At 41.9% G+C, this 25,486-nt stretch overlaps 1 protein-coding gene across 4 annotated transcripts in view; it reads right to left on the bottom strand.

The window, feature by feature from the left end:
- Positions 1-4,692: 4,692 nt before the first annotated feature.
- The window catches only part of SCAF11 (SR-related CTD associated factor 11), an 89,516-nt gene continuing 68,722 nt past the window's right edge, over positions 4,693-25,486 (bottom strand). For 3 of the 4 annotated variants that reach the window (XM_032222110.1, XM_032222109.1, XM_032222111.1), the window contains one exon: positions 7,458-7,586. In XM_032222110.1, coding sequence (XP_032078001.1) covers positions 7,458-7,586 — 129 coding nt within the window. Of the gene's footprint in view, positions 7,587-25,486 lie in introns of all 4 variants that reach the window. The other variant, XM_032222112.1, reaches the window with a different exon arrangement.

Here is a 25,486-nt window from a genome sequence, read left to right as displayed (position 1 = left end):
CTGTTCCAATACTGAATTGTATGTTCACACCCCATCAGTTTGGGATTGTGACTTGAGCTACAGTACGTTTCTAGTCAGTCCCAAGCAGGTTAAGAAAAGCCTCTCAAAACTTAGAGGTTAATTGCACCTCTCTGTCTGAAGCAATATGTTAGATGCTCCATGTAGCCTGTAGACATGGTGCAGAAATAGTTTGGCCAATCCTTCTTTTGACAGGGGACAAAATGCACCTGCTTAGAAAATAAATCAGTTATCACCCATATTTCCTGAGCTTTCTGGAAGTTCCATAGTAAAATCCATGGAGATTTCTCTCCAGGTGCTGAAGACTCCACCACAAATTGGGGGATTCCTGGGGTCTTCCCTTGCCATCACTTGACTGAGGCACAGATGAGCAGGTTGGTACATAGCTTTCAATGTCTTTTTTAGATACAGCCACCAATCCTGCCTTTTGATCAAATGCAGTTTTTATAAAACCAAAATGTCTAGCAAGAGTTGTGGCTCTTCTCCAAGACCAATCACTCTGGTTCTCTGGCACATGTATCTTACCCCACACCCAGGCTAGTCTGTTCAGAAGCAAATGTTGCCATAATTTGGAAATCATTTGTCATCTTTAAGAGCAGCTTAAAGTGTGGACATCACCTTTTTGTTGATTTGTGGTTTCTCTTTTGCTTGCACTCAGGTGGTGACTTGGATAGCCAGTTGACTGAATGGGAGCAGAGGTTTAACTACTTCTGCTTTAGGGCAATTGTATTGAGGCATTTGAGATAAAGCATCAGCCAGGAAGTTTTTCCCCTTTGGGAGATAGCATAACACAAAGTTAAAGCAGATAAAATGTTGTCCCCATTGCACCTGCTTAGGAGATTTTTAATGCCTCTAGGTTCTTGTGGTCAGTCCACACTTCAAATGGCACTTTGCTCCCTTCAAGGAAATACCTCCTAGTTAGGAGTGCCCAACACACTGCATAAGCTTCCTTCTTCCACATCGCTTACCTTTGACCAGTCCCTGATAGTTTTCTGGAAGTGTAAGCACAGAGTTGCAGCTGGCCACTGTCATTTTTCTGTAACAATACAGTAACAATACAGTCCCCATGATGACATTGCTAGTGTCAGCCTGAATAACAAAAAGGGTATTTGGGTCAGGATATTTCACCACTGCCTCATCCACAAACAACCCTTTGAGCTTCTTAAAAGCTGTCTGGCATTCTAAAGTGCATTTAAGGGGCTGGCTAGGTTTAGGCTTGTCCTCCCTTTTTGTTTTTAATAGATTTATTCTGGGGAGTGCTTTCTGCACAAAAGATGGAATGAATTGCTGATAAAAGCTGGCAAAACCCAGAAAGCTCTGCAGTTGCTTTCTGGTTGGGTTGGAGCCCAGTCCAGCATGGCTTCAACATTTTTGGGGTCCATCTCAATTCCCTTGTGAGAGATGCAATAACCCAAATAGTCTATTTTAGTCTGATGCAACTCTCACTTGGAAAGTTTGGCATACAGTTTTGCAGATGTTTCTTCACTATGGCCCTCACCAGTTTCATGTGCTCCACCTTGGTTTCGTTGTAGATTAAAATATCATCCAAATACACCAAGTAACCCTTTACACAGGTGCTCATATAAAACCTCATTTATCAATTGCATGGACACTGCTGTGACCACTAACACCGGAAGTCAAAAGAGAGGACTAGAAGCATCCCGAAGGGCAGTTGAATGCAGTTTCCCACTCATTCCCCTCTCTGATTCTCACATGATAGCAGGCTTCTCGCAGGTCCAGCTTAGTGAATATTTTGAGTTTGGCCAAATAGACTAGCATGTCCATCAGGGGCAGAGGGTAGACATTTTTTACACAAACAGCATTTAGCCCAATGTAATCCACACATAGACAAAGCGTCCCATTCTTCATTTCCTGAAACAGGACAGGGGCTGCTACCCATGCTCATGGTGGTTGAATGAACACGCAGGTCAGATATTTTGTCAATGAACACCTGCAATTCATCTAAATCTCTTTGGGGTCACTGAATACAGCTTCGGCTTAGGCAATTTTGCCCCCGGTAGGATCGCTGTCGCACAGTCTGTTGGTCGGTGGGGGTGGGGGTAGTTCACACAAGCCCTTTTCTCTGAATACCTCTTTTAAGTCCCAATACTGTTTGCGGATCGGGGGAAGGGCCCTTTCCCATCCTTGTGCTACTGCCCTGATTTCCTGCCAGATGGAGGTTGCCTTCCAGATTACCTCTTGCTCTTAGGGAGGGTGATTCATCCAGATTTTTAACAGTCCCAATCTCTGGTTTATATAACGATTCCACTACTTTAGCCATGCTAGGCCTAACACCAGGGGCCATTCCATCCCCGGGCCCACTATGAAGTTTAAAGTCTCTACATGAGCACCATCTGCATTTCTGTGAGTTTGGTTATGAATGACACTGGGATGCCCCCTGCTACCAATTCATCTAGCTGGTAAAATGTGATAGGGACTTTCAGACATCTCAAGCAGATCCCTAACTTCTCAACCAGGCCTCGGTTAAATGGGCACCTGGTGTAGTGAGAGTCTAGCAGGGCGCATAAGGTGGCTTTTACCATGGGGCTTGGAAGCTTAGTTCTATGTGGAGCATCACTGGTGTGACTGGGCCATTTACCAGGGGTCATCAGTGGTGTCGGTCAGCCCCAACCATAGGCTGGTGGAGTCGGAGTTTCCTTGTCTTGTTGGGCTATGGAGTGAACTCAATGACCTCCACTCTCTTTAGCACCATTTCCTTGGCCCATTGCAATGCTTTGGTGACCTTTCCTGTAAGACCAGGAGTGGTTTTCTTGGTGGGGCAGCCAGTTTTGCATTCTGCTGCTTGGTACCTCTCCTGGCCACACTTGAAGCAGGAAATGAAATGTGTCTGCAGATTGTGCAGCTTCACCATCTCTCTTTTTTCTGGGGGTAATTTCTTGCATGAAATTTGTGTAATACTTATTTCATGTTTGATCAATTTCCATCTCTTTGACCAGGACATACCAATTGTGGAGAGTGGGGTGGGGTCCCCTCGAAAAACAGGCATTGTACAGGATGTCGTTCAGTCCATCTTTGAAACAACACAGGATGTCCTCGTTGAGTAGGCATGCCAGGTCACAGAATTCCACCACCCTGCAGCCATGGCGCATGGTTTGTCAACGTTCCAAATAACATCCAAAATTAAATCAGAGTGCAAGGCAAAGTATTGCTCAAAGTTCCAATTTATTAAGAAAGCCATGTTGGCACATCTAGGAAAACCCGAATCTGAAGCATCTGTTTTCCCCACACAGGTGAAAGTTCATGATCTTGCGCCCACACCCACAAGCCCATCACATGGTCCAATCTTCCACAGCCATGCTGGCGGTTCCATGCATCCAGTTTCAGTCAGGTGCAGAGATGCAGAGACAAAGAATGACCTTGGGATTCTAGAAAGGAATTTTATTTTGGCTACATAGCATTTTACTCCGTACTATCCCCTGTCCCAATTCCCCACCATAGAAACAGCATAGAATAATAATAGAAAGTGTGGCTGGCCAAAGATCCAAAAGGAATATGACTGCAGGCCTGACACTGTTTTGATGTGGTCTCTCACTGCAGCTCTCACCGTGGTGTCTAGCACTGACACTCATCCCCCATCTTCCTCCTATTAGGTCTGGTGGGCCACACTGGTGGCAATTGTAACATATGGCTCGCATGCCTTCAGGGTTTGGAAGGCATGCATCATGAACCAAATGGTTTGCTTCATCGGTAGTTTGGTGTGACCAGATTCTCTGCCTTCCTTGTCCTCATCCTCAAGCTCTTCCGGTTGTCTTTCTTGCTGACAGCTGCCTTAGCTGCATCACATGATGGTCACTCCTCTGGTTCTTCCTTCCCAGTCTTCCTTCTTTCTGACTCCAATGGACCACCTGGGTATTGATGAATCTCCCAGGTTCCCAACCTCATCTGTCCACTCAGAAAGGTCCAGCCCAGCGGGAGGCTGGTCAATGCCCAGCACTCAGCTTTTTCTTGGGCATTGCCTTGGGCTGACATTGCGTTCATGGTCCCAATGGTAGGGCAATATGCCTCCAGGTTGATCAACTTTGCAGATTTCGCCTAATGTAAGGACCTGTCCCAGCTGGTCACTCAGAAAAGCAAGACTCTTGGCTCCATTGAGTTGAATCAAAACGATTTTTATTGAGGGTGTGGTTGCAGTAAAGTCAGACAAAATCTGAAAAATCCTGCACAAAGTACAAAGCAATTCTTTCATCCCCAAACCCACACACCCCAACCAGTTCACTGCCAGCCAATGTGATGCTGTAAGGTTGTTTTGAGAACTCTGAGGTGCTAGGCAGATAATGGTTCACTCTCAGGGCATGATGATCTTGAAACCAGGCTGGAATTGGCTGGGAGTCTGCTCCGTCTCCAAAGACAATCCCCCTCCGTAATTCCCTTTGCAAAAGCAAAGGTATGGAAAAAATGCCAGCAAGCCATAACCGCCCCCCCCCCCCCCCCAACAACAGAATGGTAGGACACTATGTGGACCTGACATTAGGTTTCCATGCTTCTTAGAAAAGGCAGTTTCCAAGGCATTAAACAGAGATGGGTCAATACCTAGTGTACACGTTGTGGCTGGGATGTAGTGATTATAGCGAACCACCCAGTCATTGAATGTGAAGTGGTGTAACACAGTTTTCTAAATCAGCACAATTTAAAAAGAGGCAGACTCATTCCAGCTTAGTCAAAAGAATTTATTAGAAAATATTCTGAACTACATAAAACTTTTTAGAATTTTATTTTCAGTATATTTTACTCCAGTCCTATGCTACAGACATCAGAGTCTGGATTACATCAGTCACTGTGATCCTGATTTTAATTTTCCTATATTTAAAATTATAACACATTTAAGCCACATGCACATCAAAAGATTGGAATGAATGCTCAGTGCACCATTTCAAAAAAATATCTATCATTTTTTCATAGCAATTTAAAGCAGTTGGATTTGTTTTATTACTGAAATTCTTGCAATGTACTACCAAGAAATAAATATTTCAGTCAATAGGCACAGGAATACAAAAATAACTTGGCTATTCTAACTAATCCTATTTCAGATACCCTAATGAATTAACCAACTGAATTTCCTCTCTTGGTGGGAAGGACTGCAATCTTATTATAATGAACAAATGTACCTAAGCTTGGTTACAAGCTTTCCCCATATATTTGTGTAAGGCTAGTGTTGTTTTAATTAAAAAAATAGTACAGATTAGCCAAATTTAGTCATTTACACACTTCATAAAGATGTCCAGCAAGAATCAATATATTAGTACTGACCAAATGATCAGAAAAGGAAAAAATGTTGGATGCAATCCGACTGCCCGGAGTGACCAGCACCAGAAATACTTCAAGCAAAGCATGCCGACTTAATGCTTGCAGTGTTTAATTCAGAAATAGATGCATCTTGAACTAACAACTACACAATACCTCCATTCACTGTCAGGTGAAGTACTTGTCACATAAAGCAAACAAATATCTTTTAATTTAGTGGTGTGTGCCTGAACCATCAATTAAAATGCAGATTAGGGAATGACTTCTAAAAATATTTAAGGAAACAGGCCAATAGCATGCTAGTCAATATCCCCCTTCATTCAGTTTGGAAAGACAGTGAAAGTTTGCTACAATCTGCTGCTACTATACTGGAGAGAAATGGGAATAAGACATTAAGCAAACTTCCATATCCATCATCTCACCATAATAATAATAATGAAGATTCTCTCAACCTCAACAGGAATCTTCTTTCTCCTTTTCAGCACTGAACTGGGTCCCTATTTAATTTTGCATCAAGAAGTAAGTTAACTCCATGGTCAATCATAGATTTTTAAAGTCTGGTTTGTGAATATGAAATTTTATGCAGACAAAAGATATACTCAGCAAAGAAATGAGCACACAAATCTGAGAAATTTCATGAACTTCTAAAGTAGACCTAAATTCAGAAACACTGAGAAAATAACAGATGCAAAAAACCAACACATAGTATATCTATGAATTCCCATCCCATCTTAAATAGTTGAGAAATACACTTAATTATAAAATGCAAATTATAAGTTTAAACAAAATTGCATTCTACAGACTTAGTGTCAGCAGCCACATAGCACTAGACTGTAAAAACAATATCCACACTTAAGACTATAAGATAAATATTATCTTTAGTTATACAAACAATATAGACAAAGAGTTCACTGTCTGACGTAGAATGTGAATTGATAACTGTGATACTGCTCTACTTTAACTTTCCGGGTGATCCCTTTGTCTTGAGCCTTTTTGTGGAGTCTGCCAGAAATACAAGTGCTCTCAAGAAGACATGTTTAATTGGTTTGTCTCTTCCAGTTACACCTTTAATTGACCTAGGTTCTAAGTACAACACTTACAATGAAATGAAAGGCAATTACTGCGCCAGGGTTACATTTTGTTACAAGGAATAATCAGAGCCTGTTATTTTTTTAGCTGTTCATTTATGGGGAAAAAAAAACAGCTGGTAGCAAAAAACTGAAATATAGCTGCAATATGCTTAATGAATCACTTTTAGGTAGCAACCTTCCTCACCACTCACTACTATACATTTAAGATCAGTATAACATTCTCCACTTGGACTTCATGCAATAAACCAGCACAAGGTCATAATGACATGGTGTTATGAATTTGGCATGCTGCCTTCATCATAGTATAATCCTTGCTGTAATGTTCTTTTATTTCACAGGCCTCAGACAACTGCTTGCTTTAAAATCAATGTCAATATTTTGTCATAGGTAACTTGACTAAGATTGTTGCTTACACAATCCACCTCTTATATTCCGTCAGATGTTTCAAATGGTTGGAAGATTAGAAGTATGCTGTATTGAAACATATTAAACACAAACTAAATTAGGCAAGGAATAACCCAATGTTAAATGTAATGCAAAATACTTTTGTGTAATATATTAATAGGTGTTGGTTCTCCAATGATGAAGTACTAGATTAAAATCTACACTATGCCTTTCAGAACTATATTGGGATTTAACTCTGGCAAATCCTCAAGAGAAGAAATGAAAAGACAACACACAAACACTGAGCTTATGAAGAGAGACATTTTTAAACATTTACTATGGTTTAAAAAGAATGGCAAGAAAATCAAAGAAAAATTATTCCAGTCTTTTCCCTGACTCACATGTATTTTATTATCCTGCCCAAAATTCTGACAGATTGTGTGAATCAAAAATACTGTATGTGGCATTCAACTAATTGGGAGTGGTGGGTTGTGTCTTTTATTCCTTTTATTTTCTTTTTACATAGCTTTTTGCAAAAGGATAAAGTTTAAGCATTAATCTATATTTATTTATAAGAAAACATTATACACTATATTGAAAAATAATCTTATCAAAATCAGATTTCAGCCACTATTTCTAATTAAAAGTCCAAGTCAAAATTGCACTTTGCAGTCATCCTGATGGCATTTTTTCATTCTGAATTTATTTTCTTTCCACAGAAACAGTTTCATCTGGATTTTTCTTTCGCGAATGTTTGTATTTGTCCACATAAGCTTTTACCAGATTTGCTACTTTTGCAGAATTAACTTCTCCACTTTTGCTATGGCAAACCTAAATGAAAAATTGAAAAACAAAAGTTAAAGTATTATTTAATATATCTCATTGTGGGTACAGATGAAGACAGTAATTCCTAATCTGATGATGACTGTATGTCAGGCTTGAGCAAAACTAGAGCGACTTCTGGAAAAATTCTATATCAGAGTTCTCCAACCTTTCTGGCTTTGCGGACTGACGGGGGGATGGTTTCACACCATCAACTGGCATGCTCCATTTGCTTTTGCAGCCTAGTTCCAAAAGGCTCAAGGCCCAGTAGTGGGCTGGGGACCCCTGTTCTATATAATGTTGATAGAATATAATCCAGGGGAAAAAAACCATTGTGGAAGCTTGGAATTAGATGAGAGAATGTCAAATACGTAATTAGACTATTCCTAGCTCCAAGAATGAATGAGAATGTTGATTTTGATGAACATCTGCTTAGGAAATGTTTATTTCAAATACATAGAGTGTGAGCATGTACACACACATACATACAGAAATACACACAAAAACATATGCAAATGTAGGAAATAAATGAATCAAAAGCACAACTGATCTGATTATTTATGACAGGCACAGTATGAGATATAAGTATGGCAAGAATTCTTAATGTGGGATGGACAATCTTTGATAGTGCCAAGAGTGAGCTATGGAGAAAAATGGACATGGAAGAAAAGAAAAAGTGAAACGAGTAAGAGCAGAATTAGTACAGGAAGAGAAATTATATAAAAAGTATTAGAAGATAAGACATAAATATAAAATGTAAAATTTGTTGGAAAAAAGTATGTTACAAATTGGGAAAGAAATCTTTCAGGTTACACTGATGGTGATATTGAAGGAACTGAAAGAGCTTGGAAAGTTGACTGTTGCAAAACTAAGAATGAGAGAAAAATACAACATAAAGATAAAAGTTACAAAGAAGGGAGTCAAAGAAAACAGATTTAAGATTAAATGAGATAGAATTCAAAACCATTTAGACGATACAATTAAAAAAAAAACTGTTTTGGAAGTGTCCCCCACTCTGGAGCCAGGCAGAGGTGCTTTTGCCGGTTCTCTGAACTACTCAAAATTTCCGCTATTGGTTCTCCAGAACATGTCAGAACCTGTTGAATTTCACCCCTGGTGGGGGGGGGGGAAGTGCTAAGGAATGCATGAGAACCTTCTGCTGCCAGAGAGAAGATACCCACCAAAGCCAAGTTCTTGGAACTACCAGCCGGTGCAGACTGTTTTTCCAAGCAAAGGTACTGAGTGTAATTGGTGGACAATGAACTGTCGGCGGCCCAGGGATGAAAAGGGTTTTTTACTTATGTGGGTTTTTGCAGGAAAATCTCAGAACTGACTTTGCTTCTGCTATGACTAAATGGACTTTTTAATAAAGTTTTACTCTTGGTAGTTCCTACATGTCAGAAGTTTCTTTTTTGGGATGTGCCAAATGGACAAATGATATTAAATCAGCTTTCACAATAGTGACTATTTGGATCCCAGCAGGAGATCAGAAACCCAAGATGTCAGCAATAGACAAGGAGCCGGAGAAGAAGTTGGGAGAAACCTTGGCTGGAGAAGCCCCAGCGGTGTTGCAGACCAGGATAGGGATACAGACAGAAGGTGGACATCCCAGAGAGCTGAGAAGCCAGAGCCACAGTCAACGAGTTTAAGGGAGCAGTTGAGAGATGCCCCCTACCAGGGGCCAAAAACCCACTGGGCAGCAAACGTAGGGAAGGCAGTGGAAGGACCCCCTAATTCCCGAAGGAGTTAATGTGATCTGAGGGAACAAGTGGAAGGCAAAGCAACCAGTTGAGTAGGACAAGCCAATTGAGTGGAAACTTCCAGCAGCCACCTGCAGTCCATCGACGGAGAGAAAGGTTTGGTGGGCTAGAGATCAAAGGAGTGGCATCACTGGGTGCTGTGACAGCGATAGCTGCGACAAACCGTTTATTTATGAAGAACCTCCACTGGTGGTAGCAGCAGAGATGAACGACCCCCCTCCAGACTCTGATGGTCCGTTTTTATGGGGATCTTGGCCCAGATGGAGCACTATGGAGGGATGTACCCAGATGATGCAGCCTGAGTTCACACGGTGGTATCCAACCTGGATGGCAGTGCTACCGGAAGGCTAGTGTCCCTGAATGGTAACAGGGCACCAAAGCTGGGCAATTTGGACACTTTTATGCAGATCTTATGTGGGCAATTTGAAGAGCCTGTGGCTGCCTGACACACGGAATCCTGTATCTGGACCTTTAAGCAGGGAAAGTGGCCGGCGATAGAATACAGCCAAGATTTCCGCAGCCTAACTAGCCACTGGAGGGAGTGGCCTGAATGTATGCTGGTTTCCTACATCCGAGAAAGGCTGAACCAAGAGTTATACCAAAACTGCAAACCCTGAGAGGTGCCATGCAACCTACAAGCATGGTTCCAAATAGCCAGTGTGGTAGAGATCGACCTGATGGAGTTCTGAGAGCACGCCATGCAGTAAAGTCAACCCTGCAAAATGCCTGAATGACAGTTGGATCCCAGAGGGGGCAAAGAGGATACAACCCTGGCCAGAGGAAGCAAGCCTCATCAGAATCAGGGAGTCTATTTTCTTTGTGGGAAAGAGGGCCATTGAGCAGCCGAGTGCCTCGTACCACAGCCAGCATCTGCTTCTCCATCTGCCAGTCAGTCCAAAAGAGGTCCCTCATGAAGCCAAAGGAGAAGACACATGTAGGATGGCAGTCGTTGAGTTCTCTCCCCAGTCCAGTGAGGAAGAGGGAACTCCAACCACCACTCAAGCGGGTCCAGTGTTCTACAAGAGTAACAAAATAGGGCAGAGATGGTGAACCTTTTTCATCTCGGGTGGCAAAAGCACGTGTGTGCATGCTTGTATGCCACCGTGCCTTGAGTTTGACACCCCTGATTTATACAAAGAGGGTTTTGGTGTACTTGGTGATATATCAATGTTGTGGCCCAGCAGGAGCCAATGGAGCTGCAAACAGACTCCGATAGCGAGAGGCTCTATGAGTCGGCTCTGGAAGATGTGGAGGACCCTGGACAGGGTTCAGACTCCGAGCAGGGACCAGAGAGGCTGGTTGGTCACCAGGAGGCGCCTGAGGCATGGAGCAGCAGTGAAAGCCAAAGGGAGTGTGCCCATGACGTCAGGCCCTGGAGCAGTGGTGAAGACGTCAGGCCTTTAAGCAGTGATGAGGTTCAGGGGGAATTGGTCTCGGACGCCCGGCAGAGGCGGGCGGATAAACGTCGGCAGCAATTAAGGAGACAAAGGAGATAATTGGACTCAGGTGGTTGTGATTAGGCCCCTCCCAAGAGTATATAAGAAGAGACTTTGGGAGGAGGCTGTTTGCAGGATTCAACTAATATACTAATGCTGGAGAAGCTCTCGTATGTATTTCTTATCTTGGAAGTCTGGGTTGGTTGCTGCCAAAGTCTTGTCGGTGTGTTAATTTACTGTGAATAAACTGTCTAGCAGTAATCTTGTGTTGGCGTGCCTCACCGTACGGAGGGGGGGGGGTCAGAATATATCAATATACACCAAAACCCCTGAACAGCACATGAAGCTAGTCAGGGCTACTTAAGACACTGCCAAGAGCCCAACTGTACGCAAAACTGTCCCAAGTATGAGTTTAACCAAATTTGCTTGGACTATCTGGGGTACTGTATCTCTATTGAGGGAGTGGAAACGGACCCCAGCAAAATGAAAGCCATACTAGAATGGGAGCCTCACAAATCAGGAGGCAGTTATAGAGTTTCCTAGGCTTAGCAAACTTTTACCACCAATTCATTCCCACATTCACCCAGATAGCCCTGCTGATCACCAATCTGCTGAAAACTGAGGGGGTGGGGGAAGAGGGGAGAAACCAAAACCCACCTCACCCCCAGATCGGTTAGAGGAAGCAAGAAACAGATTCCTTGACATGAAAACCCCCTCTTTATTTACCTCTTGTGAATTAATTGCATTCACCCACCAAAAAGTCCAGGCAAGAGTCCTGCAAGGAGTTAACAGCAGCAACAGACCTTATTGATAATTGGAAGGCCGTGAGCAACCAGCCGAAAGGCTGCAAACAATCTTTGATGTATGAATGAGCAAAAACTCCAGAAATACAAATTGTTGTCTCCTACAACAACCACTCCCCCTTCTTTTTATTTATTCCCCAGCCACATGTGCTTTGCTTCCCCAGATGACTCCCTGCCCTCCATTGTTCACCTCTCCTAACTGCTCTGAACATACATGCATCTGACATAGGCCACAGCTGTTCTTCCTCCTCACTCATCTCAGCTTCCAAAGGCAGATGTCTCTCCAGTGGCTGGGAAATGTTGGATGGCCCTGGCTCTATCTCTGCATCCAATGCAGAGCATCCATCAGAGACTTCCCCAGACTCCAGAACTGACCCAAGTTCCTCTCCAACCGCCTCATTGTCCAAGTCTGCCACCAGGTCCATTGGCAGCTGGCAGGCCACATCAAAACGTGCCACAAGCCGATATTGAAAGGCACTGGAAAAAGGAGGCTTGCGCAGTCTGGTGGGCCCTCATGATGTAAAGACAGTTCTTGGAAGGAAGCAAGGTCTGATTCGAGGTCTGGACAGACCACAAGAACCTAGAAGTGCTTGGTGTCTACTCTGCAACAAAGTGCCGCAGTACAATATCGCCCAAGAGGCAGTAATGACTTGCATCATCCCATCTAAACAGTGCACAGCACCGGCCATCACTTGACAACAAGCAACGTCCCAACTAGAGCCAGCCCAGGACATAGTGCAACCCCTGAAAGACACCTTGGCAAGAGATGAGTGGTTCAAGCAGCACAAAGACAACCTGTCTCCGAAGGATGGGTTGGTGTGGAAAGGGACAGCCAACAGACCTCGATTTTGCAAAGAAGTCATGACACAAAGGCAGCAAGACATTTTGGGTTTGTAAAAACTCTTCACGTTAGTGAAGAGGCAGTTTTGGTGGTCAAATATGAAAAGAGACAGAGGCATATATAGCCAGTTGCCCTATGTGTGCTTCAATGAAATAGCTCCTCAGGAAGCTCCCCGTTCTATTCCAACCGGTGGCTGAAGTCATGAAGCCCTAGGAAGAGATTTCTATGGACTTTATTGTAGACTTGCCAGTGTCAACTCTCTGTGTTGACATTCCATGCAGAGCGGTGGCGGAGTTGGATCTCAGATTACAGTAGCTGGATTGAGATGAATGAAGCTATTGGATAACGTGATTTATGACAGGCTGAAGGGAGGACAGAAACACGGGCAAAGTTCAAAAGCAGATAAAGAAAGCAAAAAAGATGGCTGCGAATAAGAAATGCCTAATGAAGAATGCCTAATGAAGCTGTTAATAAATCACTGCTTTTTGCATTACAATATCGGGTCGCTTATTATGAAGAGGCATTGTTAGGGAACTTTACAGACAGCCATCTTTTGCTTTTAAATATCGGGGGTGGAACTCAGAAGACAATGGCAAAAGGCCAGCTATCCGAACAGAGCGGGAGATCAGCCATTAAAGCCAAGATGAGCGAAGCAAGAGGAGATAAGTAATCAACTCCTAAAATCAGCTAAGCCCCCACCCCACCCATATGCCCAGAAAAAGGGAAAGGCCCTAAGCGAGCTGGGAAGAGTGGAGGGGATGCTGGACTGGAATCAAGCCAGGCCCCCAAAGCCCCAAATGGAGCCCCTGGGAAGTTCCATTGAGCAACGGAGGGAGGAATTTGATTCAGTCACCCTCCGTGAATAAAGGTCATTATGCATGCCAGAAGAGAGGGGAGGAGCAATGGATCCTCTTGAGGTGACGAGAAGCCAGTGTCTCTCCCACGTAGCAGGCAGGCTGCCCAGGGCAGACAATCTCCACCTCCCTCCGAACTAGAACTGAGGAGTATCTTCAGACATATCAAGCGCAAGCATACAGAGGCCGACAAGAGGAGGGAAGGGCACTGCTGATTGAACCATCCCGATTCAGAGGAAAGTTTGATGGGAACTCAGACCAGTTAGCCCTATTCCTTGACTCAGTTGAGGCCCACCTGGAATGCTATGGACACCTCTACTCATCCCCCAGAGCCATAGTGATTACTATCGCAAAGAGACTAGAGGGAGAAGCAAGGAAATGGCTAGCAGCCCTCCACAAGAGGAGCCCCCAAACTGCAAGGCATAGATGACTTCCTACGACTGCTAGAGGCCAGATTTGAGGAGGTGGAGGAGGACCTGTATGATGAGCTCAGCGACCTAAAGCAAAGGGGCCACCCCATAAAAGAGCACATCTGAGAATTTAGGAGAGTCATTGGAAGGCTACCCCCTATACCAGAGCGTCTGTTAGTGTATTTTTTCAGAACAAGTCTGGACCAGCAGATTGCCCAAGTAACTGCCTACCGCGATATTCCAAACTGAGACACTGAGTGGTTCCGAGTAGCAATAAAAGTCGACAGCGGGCTGCATGCCAACGACATGAGAAAGACACCGGACACAAAAGAGAGAGGTCAACCTGACCTGAAACCTCCCAGCCGACGGGGAACCACAGCACCACAGCGGGCCCTGAGACCAGCCCTCCCTCGAAGTCCACTGAAATGCTACAGATGCAAGGGGATGGGCCATATGGCATCCGTGTGCACGACCCCAACCCCGATGCCGAGGCCAGAACTAATACCCAGGGCACGACAGGAATGCGGCCACAAACAGGCTACCTATGCATCCCAGAAGGCTTTCCAGGCTGCAGAGGTCTCTCCCCAATCAGATGAAGGGGGGGGGGGACCCAAGGCAACAATGACGAGTCACCAGAATCCTACGACAGTGATGACGAGGGCGAAAATGACCCAATGGTGAGAGAACCAATTCGTCCTTTCCTGTTTCCAATACACCTCACAGCCCCAAAGACAGGAAGCCAGGGGTATTTCCAAGTCCTAATAGACTCAGGCTGCACTAGATGCTTGATCAATCTGACCACAGTCCTGAAACTGGAGATCAGAGCAAAAAGACTGGCCCACCCAATCCCGTTCAAAAAGGTCGACGGATCCCTAATGGGGGGGAGCCTATGCCACCCATCTGACTGAACCAGTGAGACTAGACCTAGTGGATCACTGTGAAGTAATTCAATTCATAATAGCCCCCAAAATGACAGATGCAGTCATACTGCGACTCTCCTGGCTAGACAAGTAGGGACCAATTATCTGGTGGCAAGGGGGTACCTGCAGGCTTAGGATAGAAAAGGGGCCCCAACCCCTTTTCTGCCAGCAAGCAGAAACAAAACCCAAGCAGCACACCAGAACATCTGGGAGCCACATCCGATGAAACCTCAGAGACTGAATATCAGGACCTTGCAGAAGTATTCAGTGAGACAGAATGAAACACCCCCCCCCCCCCGTGTGGTAGATTGTGACATCGAAATCATCCCTGGGGCAAAACTATCCAAACCCAAGCTGTACATCATGACGCCCTGGGACATGCAAGAAATGAGCAAATACATAGACAAAAACCTAGGACAAGGGTTCATCGAGCCACCTAAACCATGGGTTGCAGCGCCAGTCCTCTTCAAAGAGAAAAAAGACATAACTATGAGACTGTGTGTGGACTTTCGAGGGATAAATGCCATGTGTGTACACAATCTATACTCACTCCCCCTCATGAAAGATATGCTATCTCACTTGGCCAAGGGAAAAGTCTTCACCAAATTAGACCTCAGAGAGGCATACTATCGAATACGGATTAGGGAAGGAGATGAGTGGAAAACAGCCCCCTAGGGAGCTTCCAGTTCAAAGTGATGCCTTTCGGACTACAGGGAGTCCCAGCAGTGTTCATGCAGTTAATAAACGAGGTACTGCAAGAGCACCTCTACAAGGGGGTCCTCGTCTACCTGATTGACATCTTCATCTACACTGAGACCATGGATGACCACATACCCCTGGCCCGCCAAGTACTGGAAAAACCTCTGGCAGACAACCTGTACGTCAAGCTATCAAAATGTGACTTCCTGGGCAGGGCTTACTGATGGAAGCAGCTTAACATAGCTGCTCCTGAGTTCCTGGTCGCGTTATCTGTTTAGATGATCGTCTATCAGACATCTAACAGGTTTCTTACCCTTCGGGCAAGAAGGGAAGAAGATTAGTTCTGCTGTGCAAGTGCATTCTGATTTTTGCAGCTTTTGTGTCTGCGGAGAGAGGGGGGCCAGCCGGAGGCAGAACGGTATCCGTGCGGGGAATCTCCAACTGCCTTGTGGAGTACGAAGTAAGCATCCTCCCACTCAGATCAAAGCTTGAACTATTTGATTTTAACACGAGCTGAGCTCGTATGCGAGGACTTTAATTGTTTATCCAAATCCTAGCTTCATTTTTTACAAGACCCTCTTCCATTAATCTATCTACTTAAAGAGGCATTTAAAATGGTGACCAGCCTGCTGAATTCTTCCGTAACAATGATTATTTTCTTAATCTCCTTGTTAAATTCTACAGAGCCTTAAAACTTCAAAGGAAGGGAGTGATTTATTACTCTGCCTCACAGCCGGCCAGCAGAGTTTTACTAATTAGTTTCACTTTTACAAGACTCTCTTTCTTCCGTTAATTCTGCTAATTTACAGACACTTAAAATGGCGATGAATATGCTGAACTGTCTCGTTACAATGCTTATTTTCTGAAACCTTTTGCAAAGTCCTACCGAGCCTCAAAAACTTCAAAACAAAGGGGAAGATTTAATACCTCTTTCCATAGCTGTACAGTGGACCAGTAGAGTTTTACTAATTGCTTGAAGATAAAACTTGGAATGGCCTCAAAACCAAATCCTAATTTGAAACCCCCTCCCTCAGCCCCCAGAAGCACATCCCGAATACCTAGCACAAAGTCGCAGCCTCCGCTCTCTATGCCCCCTACTGGAGATTTGCTAATGAAAGAATTTTTCCTGAGGGAATTAAATGAGGCTCTCAACACCCAGACAATTAAAGTGGAAGACAAACTTAAAGACTTTAAAGAGGAGATAAAAGAGGAGATAAAAGAGGAGATAAAAGAATTTAAAGAGGAGTTGTATGATAAAATTGATGCCAGGGTTGCTAAAATTAGAGATGATATGCTGGGGCTTGTAACTGTACTGACAGAACATGTTTCCGGAATTGAAGATAGTCTAGAGGATCTTAATGAAGCTAATATCAACTTGACATCGAAAACAGAGGTGGTGCAACAAAAAGTTGAAAATGCTGAAAAAGAAATTATGATGATACAGTACAGGCAAATGGAACTGGCATTAAGAGTAAGGGGGTTGCGTGAAGAAAAACAGGAGAACCTGAAACAGATTCTTTCAGAAGCTTTTGATTGTCTGGTGGGAAGACCGGGGGCTAAGTTTGACTGGCAAATCGATAAAGTTTACCGCATTAATTCTTGGGTGGCAAAGCAGAAGCAGCTCCCTCGAGACGTTGTTATATATTTCACTACAAGAGAGCTCAGAAATACGATATTACAAGAGTCTTATAACACTAAGCTCCAAATTGGGGGTCAAGACCTAACTGTTTTGAAAGAGATACCACCTCAAATGCTAAGAGCCAGGAGAGATTATGCTTTTTTAGTTGAAGAACTTAGAAACCGTCAGATACAGTACAGATGGATGCACCATTTGGCATTATACTTACATTTGATAGGCAAAGATATCGTCTCAACTCTGTATGGAAAGCCCGAGATTTTTACCATAATATTTTGAAGGCTGGACATCCTGCACCATCTGGACCCAGAGAAAGACCACAAGAAGGGCAAGACAGGAGGAAGAAGGCGGGGCTTAACAGTGAGAAGATGGAGTTTCAGGCTATTCCTGAAATTCCCCTATTCCGAAGGAATTGGACGGGTCGTTTTCGATCCTAGCTGTCCCGAAGAGACAGTGAAGGTTTGGGGAGATCCAGTGACCTCAGAGATGTTCGCAGGTCTCGGGGGGGCTCGGAATTCAACCCCTTTTGCCAACTCCTTCTGGATTAGCTGTATGCTAACCGAAACTGCAGGTAGCCCCTAAGAATGGTAGAAGTGATTTCAACTGGTAAGCTGATTTTATTACTCAAAGAGAGACGGTCCGCACTAAAATCTAAGCTAATTGAAACCAAAGAACAGAAGAATCTAGCGGCCAAGGTGGCGCAGTGGTTACATTCAGCACTGCAGGCTACTGCTAGATCAGCAGGTCAGCGGTTCAAATCTCACCGGCTCAGGGTTGACTCAGCCTTCCATCCTTCCGAGGTGGGTAAAATGAGGACCCAGATTGTTGGGGGCAATATGCTGACTCTCTGTAAACCGCTTAGAGAGGCCTGAAAGGCCTATGAAGCGGTATATAAGTCTACTGCTATTGCTATATTGCTATTTTTTTTAATGGATTTATGCCCGGTGGTTACCCTATTTCTTAGATGTTTCAAAGACCTACTTTAATACTTTTTCTGACTCTCTTTAAGTGGGCTGTAAATTAACTTACTATAAATTGGCTTTTTACGATCTGACACTTTTATTGCTTGACTGTGTTGGTCTAAGATCAGATAAGATCGCACAGCTCCCAGCGTGTTTTTACTTGCAAATATTTTAGACTACGTCACAACATGGCGTCGATACATACTCCGAAAAGTTCGTTTCAAATGTTTTTTTCTGCATTTCAAAAGTTGTTTGACTCATATGAAAGATTTGAAAAAAAAATGGACCATTTGATATTAAAAAAGGAAGAAAAAAGTGAGAACGTTGAATGTTTGAATGTTCCTGAAATACAAATGAAGAATGTGAGAAATGAAGCCTCTCAACTTGCTGACATGCAGGGCGTCTGGGTTATTTCGGAGGGAGAAAGAGATGCAGCCATACAGAAGATTTATTTTAAAAGACAGAGCGCAGGAGGAATGAGAAGCATTAAAGAATCTACACTTTATGAAACATCATTTGCAGAATTTTTAATTCCACCCTTGAGAATTAAAAACAAATTGAAAAGTTTAACAAGCCTGGGACAACGTTATTATTTCATCAGAGGCATCCTGAGTAAAAAGGTGCGAAGATATCCCTGTTTGGACTTGCTTATAAAAACATTTGGTAAATCTGTTCTACGAATGCCAATAGGATTGAGAAGGTTTTGTTATTGGAGAGACATAGGCTGATAGATGGAAGAATACAATTTGAAACTAGCTAAATCTAATTACTCTTATTTGTAATAGATATAGCTGAATAATAATTGATATTGATAGTAATGTATATAATGTGGAGTTGATATGATAAATAATAATTGGATATGAGAAGGGAAGGTTGGAAATATTTTTGGACCATATACAAAGGTTATTAATCACAATAATTGTTACTATTAAAAAATAAAATAAAATATATACAGTTAAATGTTAACTAATATGGGGAAAATGTTACGATATATGATATAATTACATAAAGAAGGGAGAATGATAATAAACTATATTGCACGGAAGATGGAATTTTTGGTATTAAATATTATGGATGTTCAGCTAAAACAGGATATGAGGATTTGATGTTAATAGAGGATTTTACAAACAAGTAAATGAGATGTCAGCATGTGGTTATGGACTACACCTTTGGCATAGTTAAGGATGAAGGATGTTTAAATAACTGTAGTCAACTAAAAGTGGAGGTATAATGATGTCAATATGGTAAACATATGAGTTAAGATATTTGAATTAATATGAATTATGATATGAATTAATTATAATATGAATTAATAGAAGAGATGCACCAAAACATGTTATAACCAGCTGATATACTTTTTTTTTATATATACCTGTGTTACCTCTTTTTTTTTTTCTTTTTTTTTTCTTTTGTTCTTTTTGTCTTTTTTGTTTTTTGTTTTTTTTTCTTTTTCTTCGATTTTTTCTTTCCCCACTGGTGTGGGCATGTATTGTTTAAGAAACAAAAATTATTATTACCATTATCTTTTTTTTTTAATAATAATTATAGTCAAATGAAAATGGATATATGATGATGGTGACATGTATGAATATTTGAGTTAAAATGCTCGAGCTAACATGAACTATGTTTCTTGACTGTGGAAGAGATGCGCAAAAGTCTATTTGTAACCAACTGATACACTTTCTATAGCATGTAAAGAAGGATGCGCAGGTGGCGCAGTGGTTAAATGCAGCACTGCAGGCTACTTCAGCTGACTGCAGTTCTGCAGTTCGGCTGTTCAAATCTCACCGGCTCAGGGTTGACTCAGCCTTCCATCCTTCCGAGGTGGGTAAAATGAGGACCCGGATTGTTGGGGGCAATATGCTGACTCTGTAAACCGCTTAGAGAGGGCTGAAAGCCCTATGAAGCGGTATATAAGTCTAACTGCTATTGCTATTGCTATGTTGTATTTGTTTTAAATTAAAAATTAAAAAACTTTAATAAAAAAAAAGAAGGGCAAGACAGACAGCAAACCACACAACTACCAGATAAGATGGATCATCTCTCTCTCTCCTAGAAGCGCAAGGTGTTATGGAACAAAGACCTAGCCGTATGATTACTAGATGAATGGAGAAACAAGCTAAAAGGCAACAACCTCAACAACCACCGGCCATCGATCAAGGAGCTACAGCAACAAGTCCAGAAGCAGTGGGAGGAGCTAGGCCAAAGGTTAAACAGGCCATGCAGGAGGCTCTAAAAAAGCTTCAGGTAACCAAAGATGACAACGTTTAACATGGAATGTCAATGGATTGAATTCTCCACAGAAGAGAAAGAAAATATTTCACTATCTTAAACAGTTTAAGAATGACATAATTTGTTTGCAAGAAACTCATATTAAATCAACCGATCAAAAATACCTGATTAACCCAAGACTTGGTCAACATTTTGTAGCTTCTGCTACAGAAAAGAAAAATGGTATAGTTGTATACTTAAGAAAAGATATGAAAGCTGAATTAATTGAAGCAGATCCCTATGGAAGATACATTGCGTTAGATTTAATCCTAGAAGGGAAAAAGACATTGTTTTGGGGAATTTATGCTCCTAATCAACAGCAAGACAGATTCTATAGAAATCTTCATGCTAAATTAGTACAGTGGGATTATAGGTCTTGTATACTATTGGGTGACTGGAATGGCGTTATAGATACCAAGAGAGATAAGAAGATTTCTCGCCCAAATACTAAGATGCGAGCAAAGCTACCTAAATCTTTTTTTGACATGATGGATGACTTTGAACTGAGAGATATCTGGCGAGAAAGAAATGCAGAGGAATATGATTTTACCTTCTTTTCTGATAGATATCAATCCTTTTCTAGGATTGATTTCATACTAATCACTAATGATTTGCTTTCTAGGGTGAAGAAGACAAAGATTGCGGCTAGGGTCCTTTCGGATCATAACCCAGTTTGGATGGAATTGGGAGGGGTGGTACACGCAAGAAGGTCTTGGAGATTGAATGAAAACTTATTTAGATATGAAAAGTATATCAATGATTGTAAAAAATTGCTAACCAAATACTTTGTTTTTAATATGAATAAGGGTACACCTATGGAATTCGTATGGCATGCAAGCAAAGTGTATATGAGAGGAGTACTGATAAATATAAATAAAGCACATAGACATAAATAAGGGGTAAAATGAATAGAATTGGAAGAGGAAATTAAGAGGAAAGAGCTGGAGTTAACATTAAACCCAGGCGATACAAAGGTCAAGGAAGCAATTGCCATATTAAAATCTCAATTTGATATGTTGATTTCTGACCAGGTAGCCACTAGTTTATTATACGCAAAACACAATACTTTCTGCAACGCAAACAAACCTGGCAGATGGTTAGCTTATCAGATTAGGAAAAAAAGGAAATCTCGAAATATATCTAAATTGACCTATAGAGGGAAGGAGGTGTTTCAACAGGATGAGATTCAAAAGGCATTTCAGGATTTTTTTACAGAGTTGTATAAGGGGGATAAAATTAATGGTTCAGATATAGACAAATATTTAGATAAAAAGAAACTACCCTTAGTTAAAGAAGAGCACAGGCAAAAATTGAATCAACCAATAACCTCGGGGGAAATTTTACAGGTAATTAAGCAGTTAAAGTCAGGGAAGGCACCAGGCACAGATGGCTTGACAGCGGCTTACTATAAAAACTTACAATTAGAAATGGTAGAACCTCTTAGAGAATTATTTAATAAGATTCAAACGGAAGGTAAGGTACCTCCATCTTGGAAGACAGCTTTTATATCTTTGATACCCAAAGAAGATCAAGATACTACTCAACCTAAAAACTATAAACCTATCTCATTACTTAATGTAGATTATAAAATTTTTACTAAAATATTAGCAAATAGGTTAATGCTGGTTATTCAACAATTGATACACGCTGACCAGACATGTTTTATACAAGGGAGACAAATGAAAAGTAATGTTAGATTAGTTATTAATGCACTAGAATACTTAGGAAAGAGCAATCAAATTCCTGCTGCGTTCATATTTTTGGATGCTGAGAAAGCCTTTGATCGAGTTAAAAATGCAGATAGGATTTACAGTCAATTAAAGCAATATATCAACAGAAATCAGCTCAAATCATAGTCAATGGAAGTTTAACAGACTCTTTTCAAATTGGAAAAGGTACAAGACAGGGCTGTCCTTTGTCCCCACTATTGTTTATTATAACTTTGGAAGTATTGTTGAATAAAATACGGGGCTTGGATGGTCTAAAAGGAATTAAGATTAGGCAGCAATACAGAGTGCGTGCTTTTGCGGATGATTTGGTCATAATATTGGAACAACCGCAGGAATCCAGTATGGTTTTAATGAATACGATTAATCAATATGGTCAAGTGTCTGGTTTTAAAATAAACTTAGGGAAAACAAAAATATTAGCCATAAATATGAATACTAAACAAAAGGAAGAATTAGGAGGAATGTTAGGATGTGAGGTAGTCAAAAAGGTCAAGTATCTTGGAGTTAATATTTCAATCTCAAATGGGAAATTATTTAAGTATAATTATGAACCACTCTGGCATAGTATACAGATAGAGATGAAAAAATGGGAGAAGTTGCACTTATCTTTGCTGGGAAGAATAGCGGCAGTGAAAATGAATATCTTACCAAAACTTTTATTTCTTTTCCAAATGTTACCTATACTCAAAAAAGATGCGAATCTTTTAGAATGGCAGAAGGGTATCAATAAATTTGTATGGGCAGGAAAGAAGCTGAGAGTAAAGCTGAAAATAATGCAAGATGCACGCAAGAGAGGAGGTTTGAAACTACCCAATCTAAAACTACATTACAATGCAGTGGTATTATCCGTAATTAGTGATTGGATCGATTTAACCAATGATAGGATATTGAATGTTGAGGGACATGATCTGGTATATGGCTGGCACGCTTACCTGTTATTCAACAAAAAACTGGACAAAAACTTTAAAAGTCATATTTTAAGAAATGCTTTATTGCGGGTCTGGAAAAAATATCAACATAAACTAAATGACAAGATACCCATGTGGGCAATTCCTAGACATGCAATTGAAAATATGAATATAGCACAAAAACAGGATAGAACTACTTACAGACAGCTCCTCATTTTGGAAAGGGGGCACTACAACTAAAATCCTTAGAGGTATTGAAAGAGGAGAAGGTAGTTCAAACATGGTTCCAGTACGGGCAGTTACAGGCCAGGTGGAAAATAGATCAAAAAATTGGTTTTATCCAAGTTGAGGATAATCTATTTAAACAAATAAGAGACCAAGGTTTAATGCATATAAAGAGGATATATAATGTATTAATACAGATGGATTCGGAAACAGAATTAGTTAAAGATTGTATGGTAAAGTGGGCTCAAAATATTGAAGAACCAATAATGTTGGATACGTGGGAAAGAATTTGGGTAAGAAATGTGAAATTTACACAAGCTCAAAACTTGCGAGAAAATTTTTACAAGATGTTCTATAGATGGCATTTAGATCCTAAAAAGTTGGCTTCTATGTATCCGAATTTACAACCCAAATGTTGGAGATGTGGTTCTCTTGATGCTACATATTTCCATATATGGTGGACTTGCCAAAAGGTTAAGGCATTTTGGATAAAAATATGGTGGATTATGCAAAATATTTTTAAAAGAAGGATAAAGTTTACTCCTCAGTTATTTTTGTTAGGTATAAGTACTGACTTTACAGCGGTAGAGACTAATTTGATTTTGCATTTAATAACGGCAGCAAGACTGTTGGCGCAATATTGGAAGAAGGAAGACTTGCCTACAATTCAAGAATGGACATTGAAAGTCACAAATTTAGCCGAGATGGCTAAAATATCTGCATATCTTAAAGACCACTCAAATGAAAGATATAAACGAGACTGGAAAAAATGGATTGATTATATACAAAATAAATATGGGACTAAGAAATTCCAGATAGCCTATGCTTAAGATCAGGAATGATTTAAATTGTTTAAAGATAGCTTAGCAAGAAGGAGCTAAGCTCAATGTAGAGATGTTGTTAATTTCTTATTCTTTTCTTCTCAATATATTTTAGACCGTGTTTGTTAAAAATCTATACCGTGTACGGGTTCTGGGAAGTCGGGGGGGGGGGATGTGGGGGGTCAGGGGGGGAGGGATGGATATATATTAGGTTTGACAAGATGTGTTAGATCTCAATGTAATGTGACTTCACATGCATACTGTTCTTTTTTAATTTTTCTTTAAAAATAGGATAGGCCAAGTATATTGACATGTAGCGGAAATACACCAAGGAGCGAAGGAGTGGGAAAGAAGAAAGATGGGCAGAGAGGGATGGGAGAGAGGGTGGGAGGGAAAGTGAGAAGGGGGGAGTGGATGTGGAGAGAGGAGTGGTAGAGGGAGAGGGGAAGTAGGGTAGAGGGGGATGATGGAGGGAAGATAGAAAGTTGGAGGGTGGTGGAAGAAAGAGGCATGTGGAGAGCAGAAGAGTTATATTGGGTTTCTATTTTCTGGGGCCTTGTTGACAAGAGGAATTGATGCATTATTGTTTAATGCTGTATGGTGTTGGCTATGTACAGTACACATGTGAGTGTATGAAAATGAAAAATGAAAATAAAATTTGTGAACCCCCCCCCAAAAGCTATCACAATGTGAATTCCACCGTGAGCGACTAGACTACCTAGTCTACCGAGTGTCAAATGAGGGAATAGAGATGGACCCAGCCAAAGTGCAAGCCGTCCTAAGCTGGCAATCCCCTCGCACCCACAGACAGCTACAAAGCTTCCTAGGGTTCACGAACTTCTATAGCCAATTCATTCCCTCCTTTGCGAAGATCGCCAAACCCACGACAGACCTTCTGAAGACAGGGAGCCCAGGAACAAAACCTCGCCCGGGACAACCTCTACAGTGGGACCTAAGCTGCCAAAAGGCATTCAAGACACTAAAAGAAATGATTGTAAAGGAACCAGTGCTGAAGCATCCTGACCCCGAGTAATCCTTTGTGATCCAAGCAGATGCCAGCGACATAGCAAAGGGAGCGGTTCTACTCCAAAGAAATAACCAAGGAAACCTACAACCCTGCGCCTACCTCCCACAAGCTCAGACACAGAGAGACAATGGGCCACATGGGAAAAGGAGGCTTTCACAGTGGGATGCGAACTGCTAACCTGGAGACACCTGTTGGAAGGGGGCCAGAAACTGTTCGAAGTCTGGACTGACCATAAGAATCTGGAGTCTCTTAGGACCCCACGGAAACTATCACCCAAACAAGTCTGATGGGCTCAATATTTCAACCGCTTCAAATTCGTACTAAAACACATTATAGGGAAGAGGAACTTTCTAGCTGACGCCCTCTCCCGCAAGCCCCAGTACAAATGCTAACAGGAACAGGTGGTGGACGCCATCATTCCCTCTACCCAAATAGCTGCTCAAGTGATGACAACAACGCCGTGACCAGCACGACCAACCAGCAGGCGACCTAACCACGAGACTCAAAACTGAACTTGGTTTAGGGGGGAGAAGGCAGGGCTTAGCAGTGAGAAGACAGATTTTCAGGCTATTCCTGAAATTCCCCTATTCCGAAGGAAATTGGACG

Source organism: Thamnophis elegans, chromosome 7 (assembly GCF_009769535.1).
Source record: "Thamnophis elegans isolate rThaEle1 chromosome 7, rThaEle1.pri, whole genome shotgun sequence".
Taxonomy (NCBI): domain Eukaryota; kingdom Metazoa; phylum Chordata; class Lepidosauria; order Squamata; family Colubridae; genus Thamnophis; species Thamnophis elegans.
This window is presented reverse-complemented; position numbering and strand designations above follow the sequence as displayed.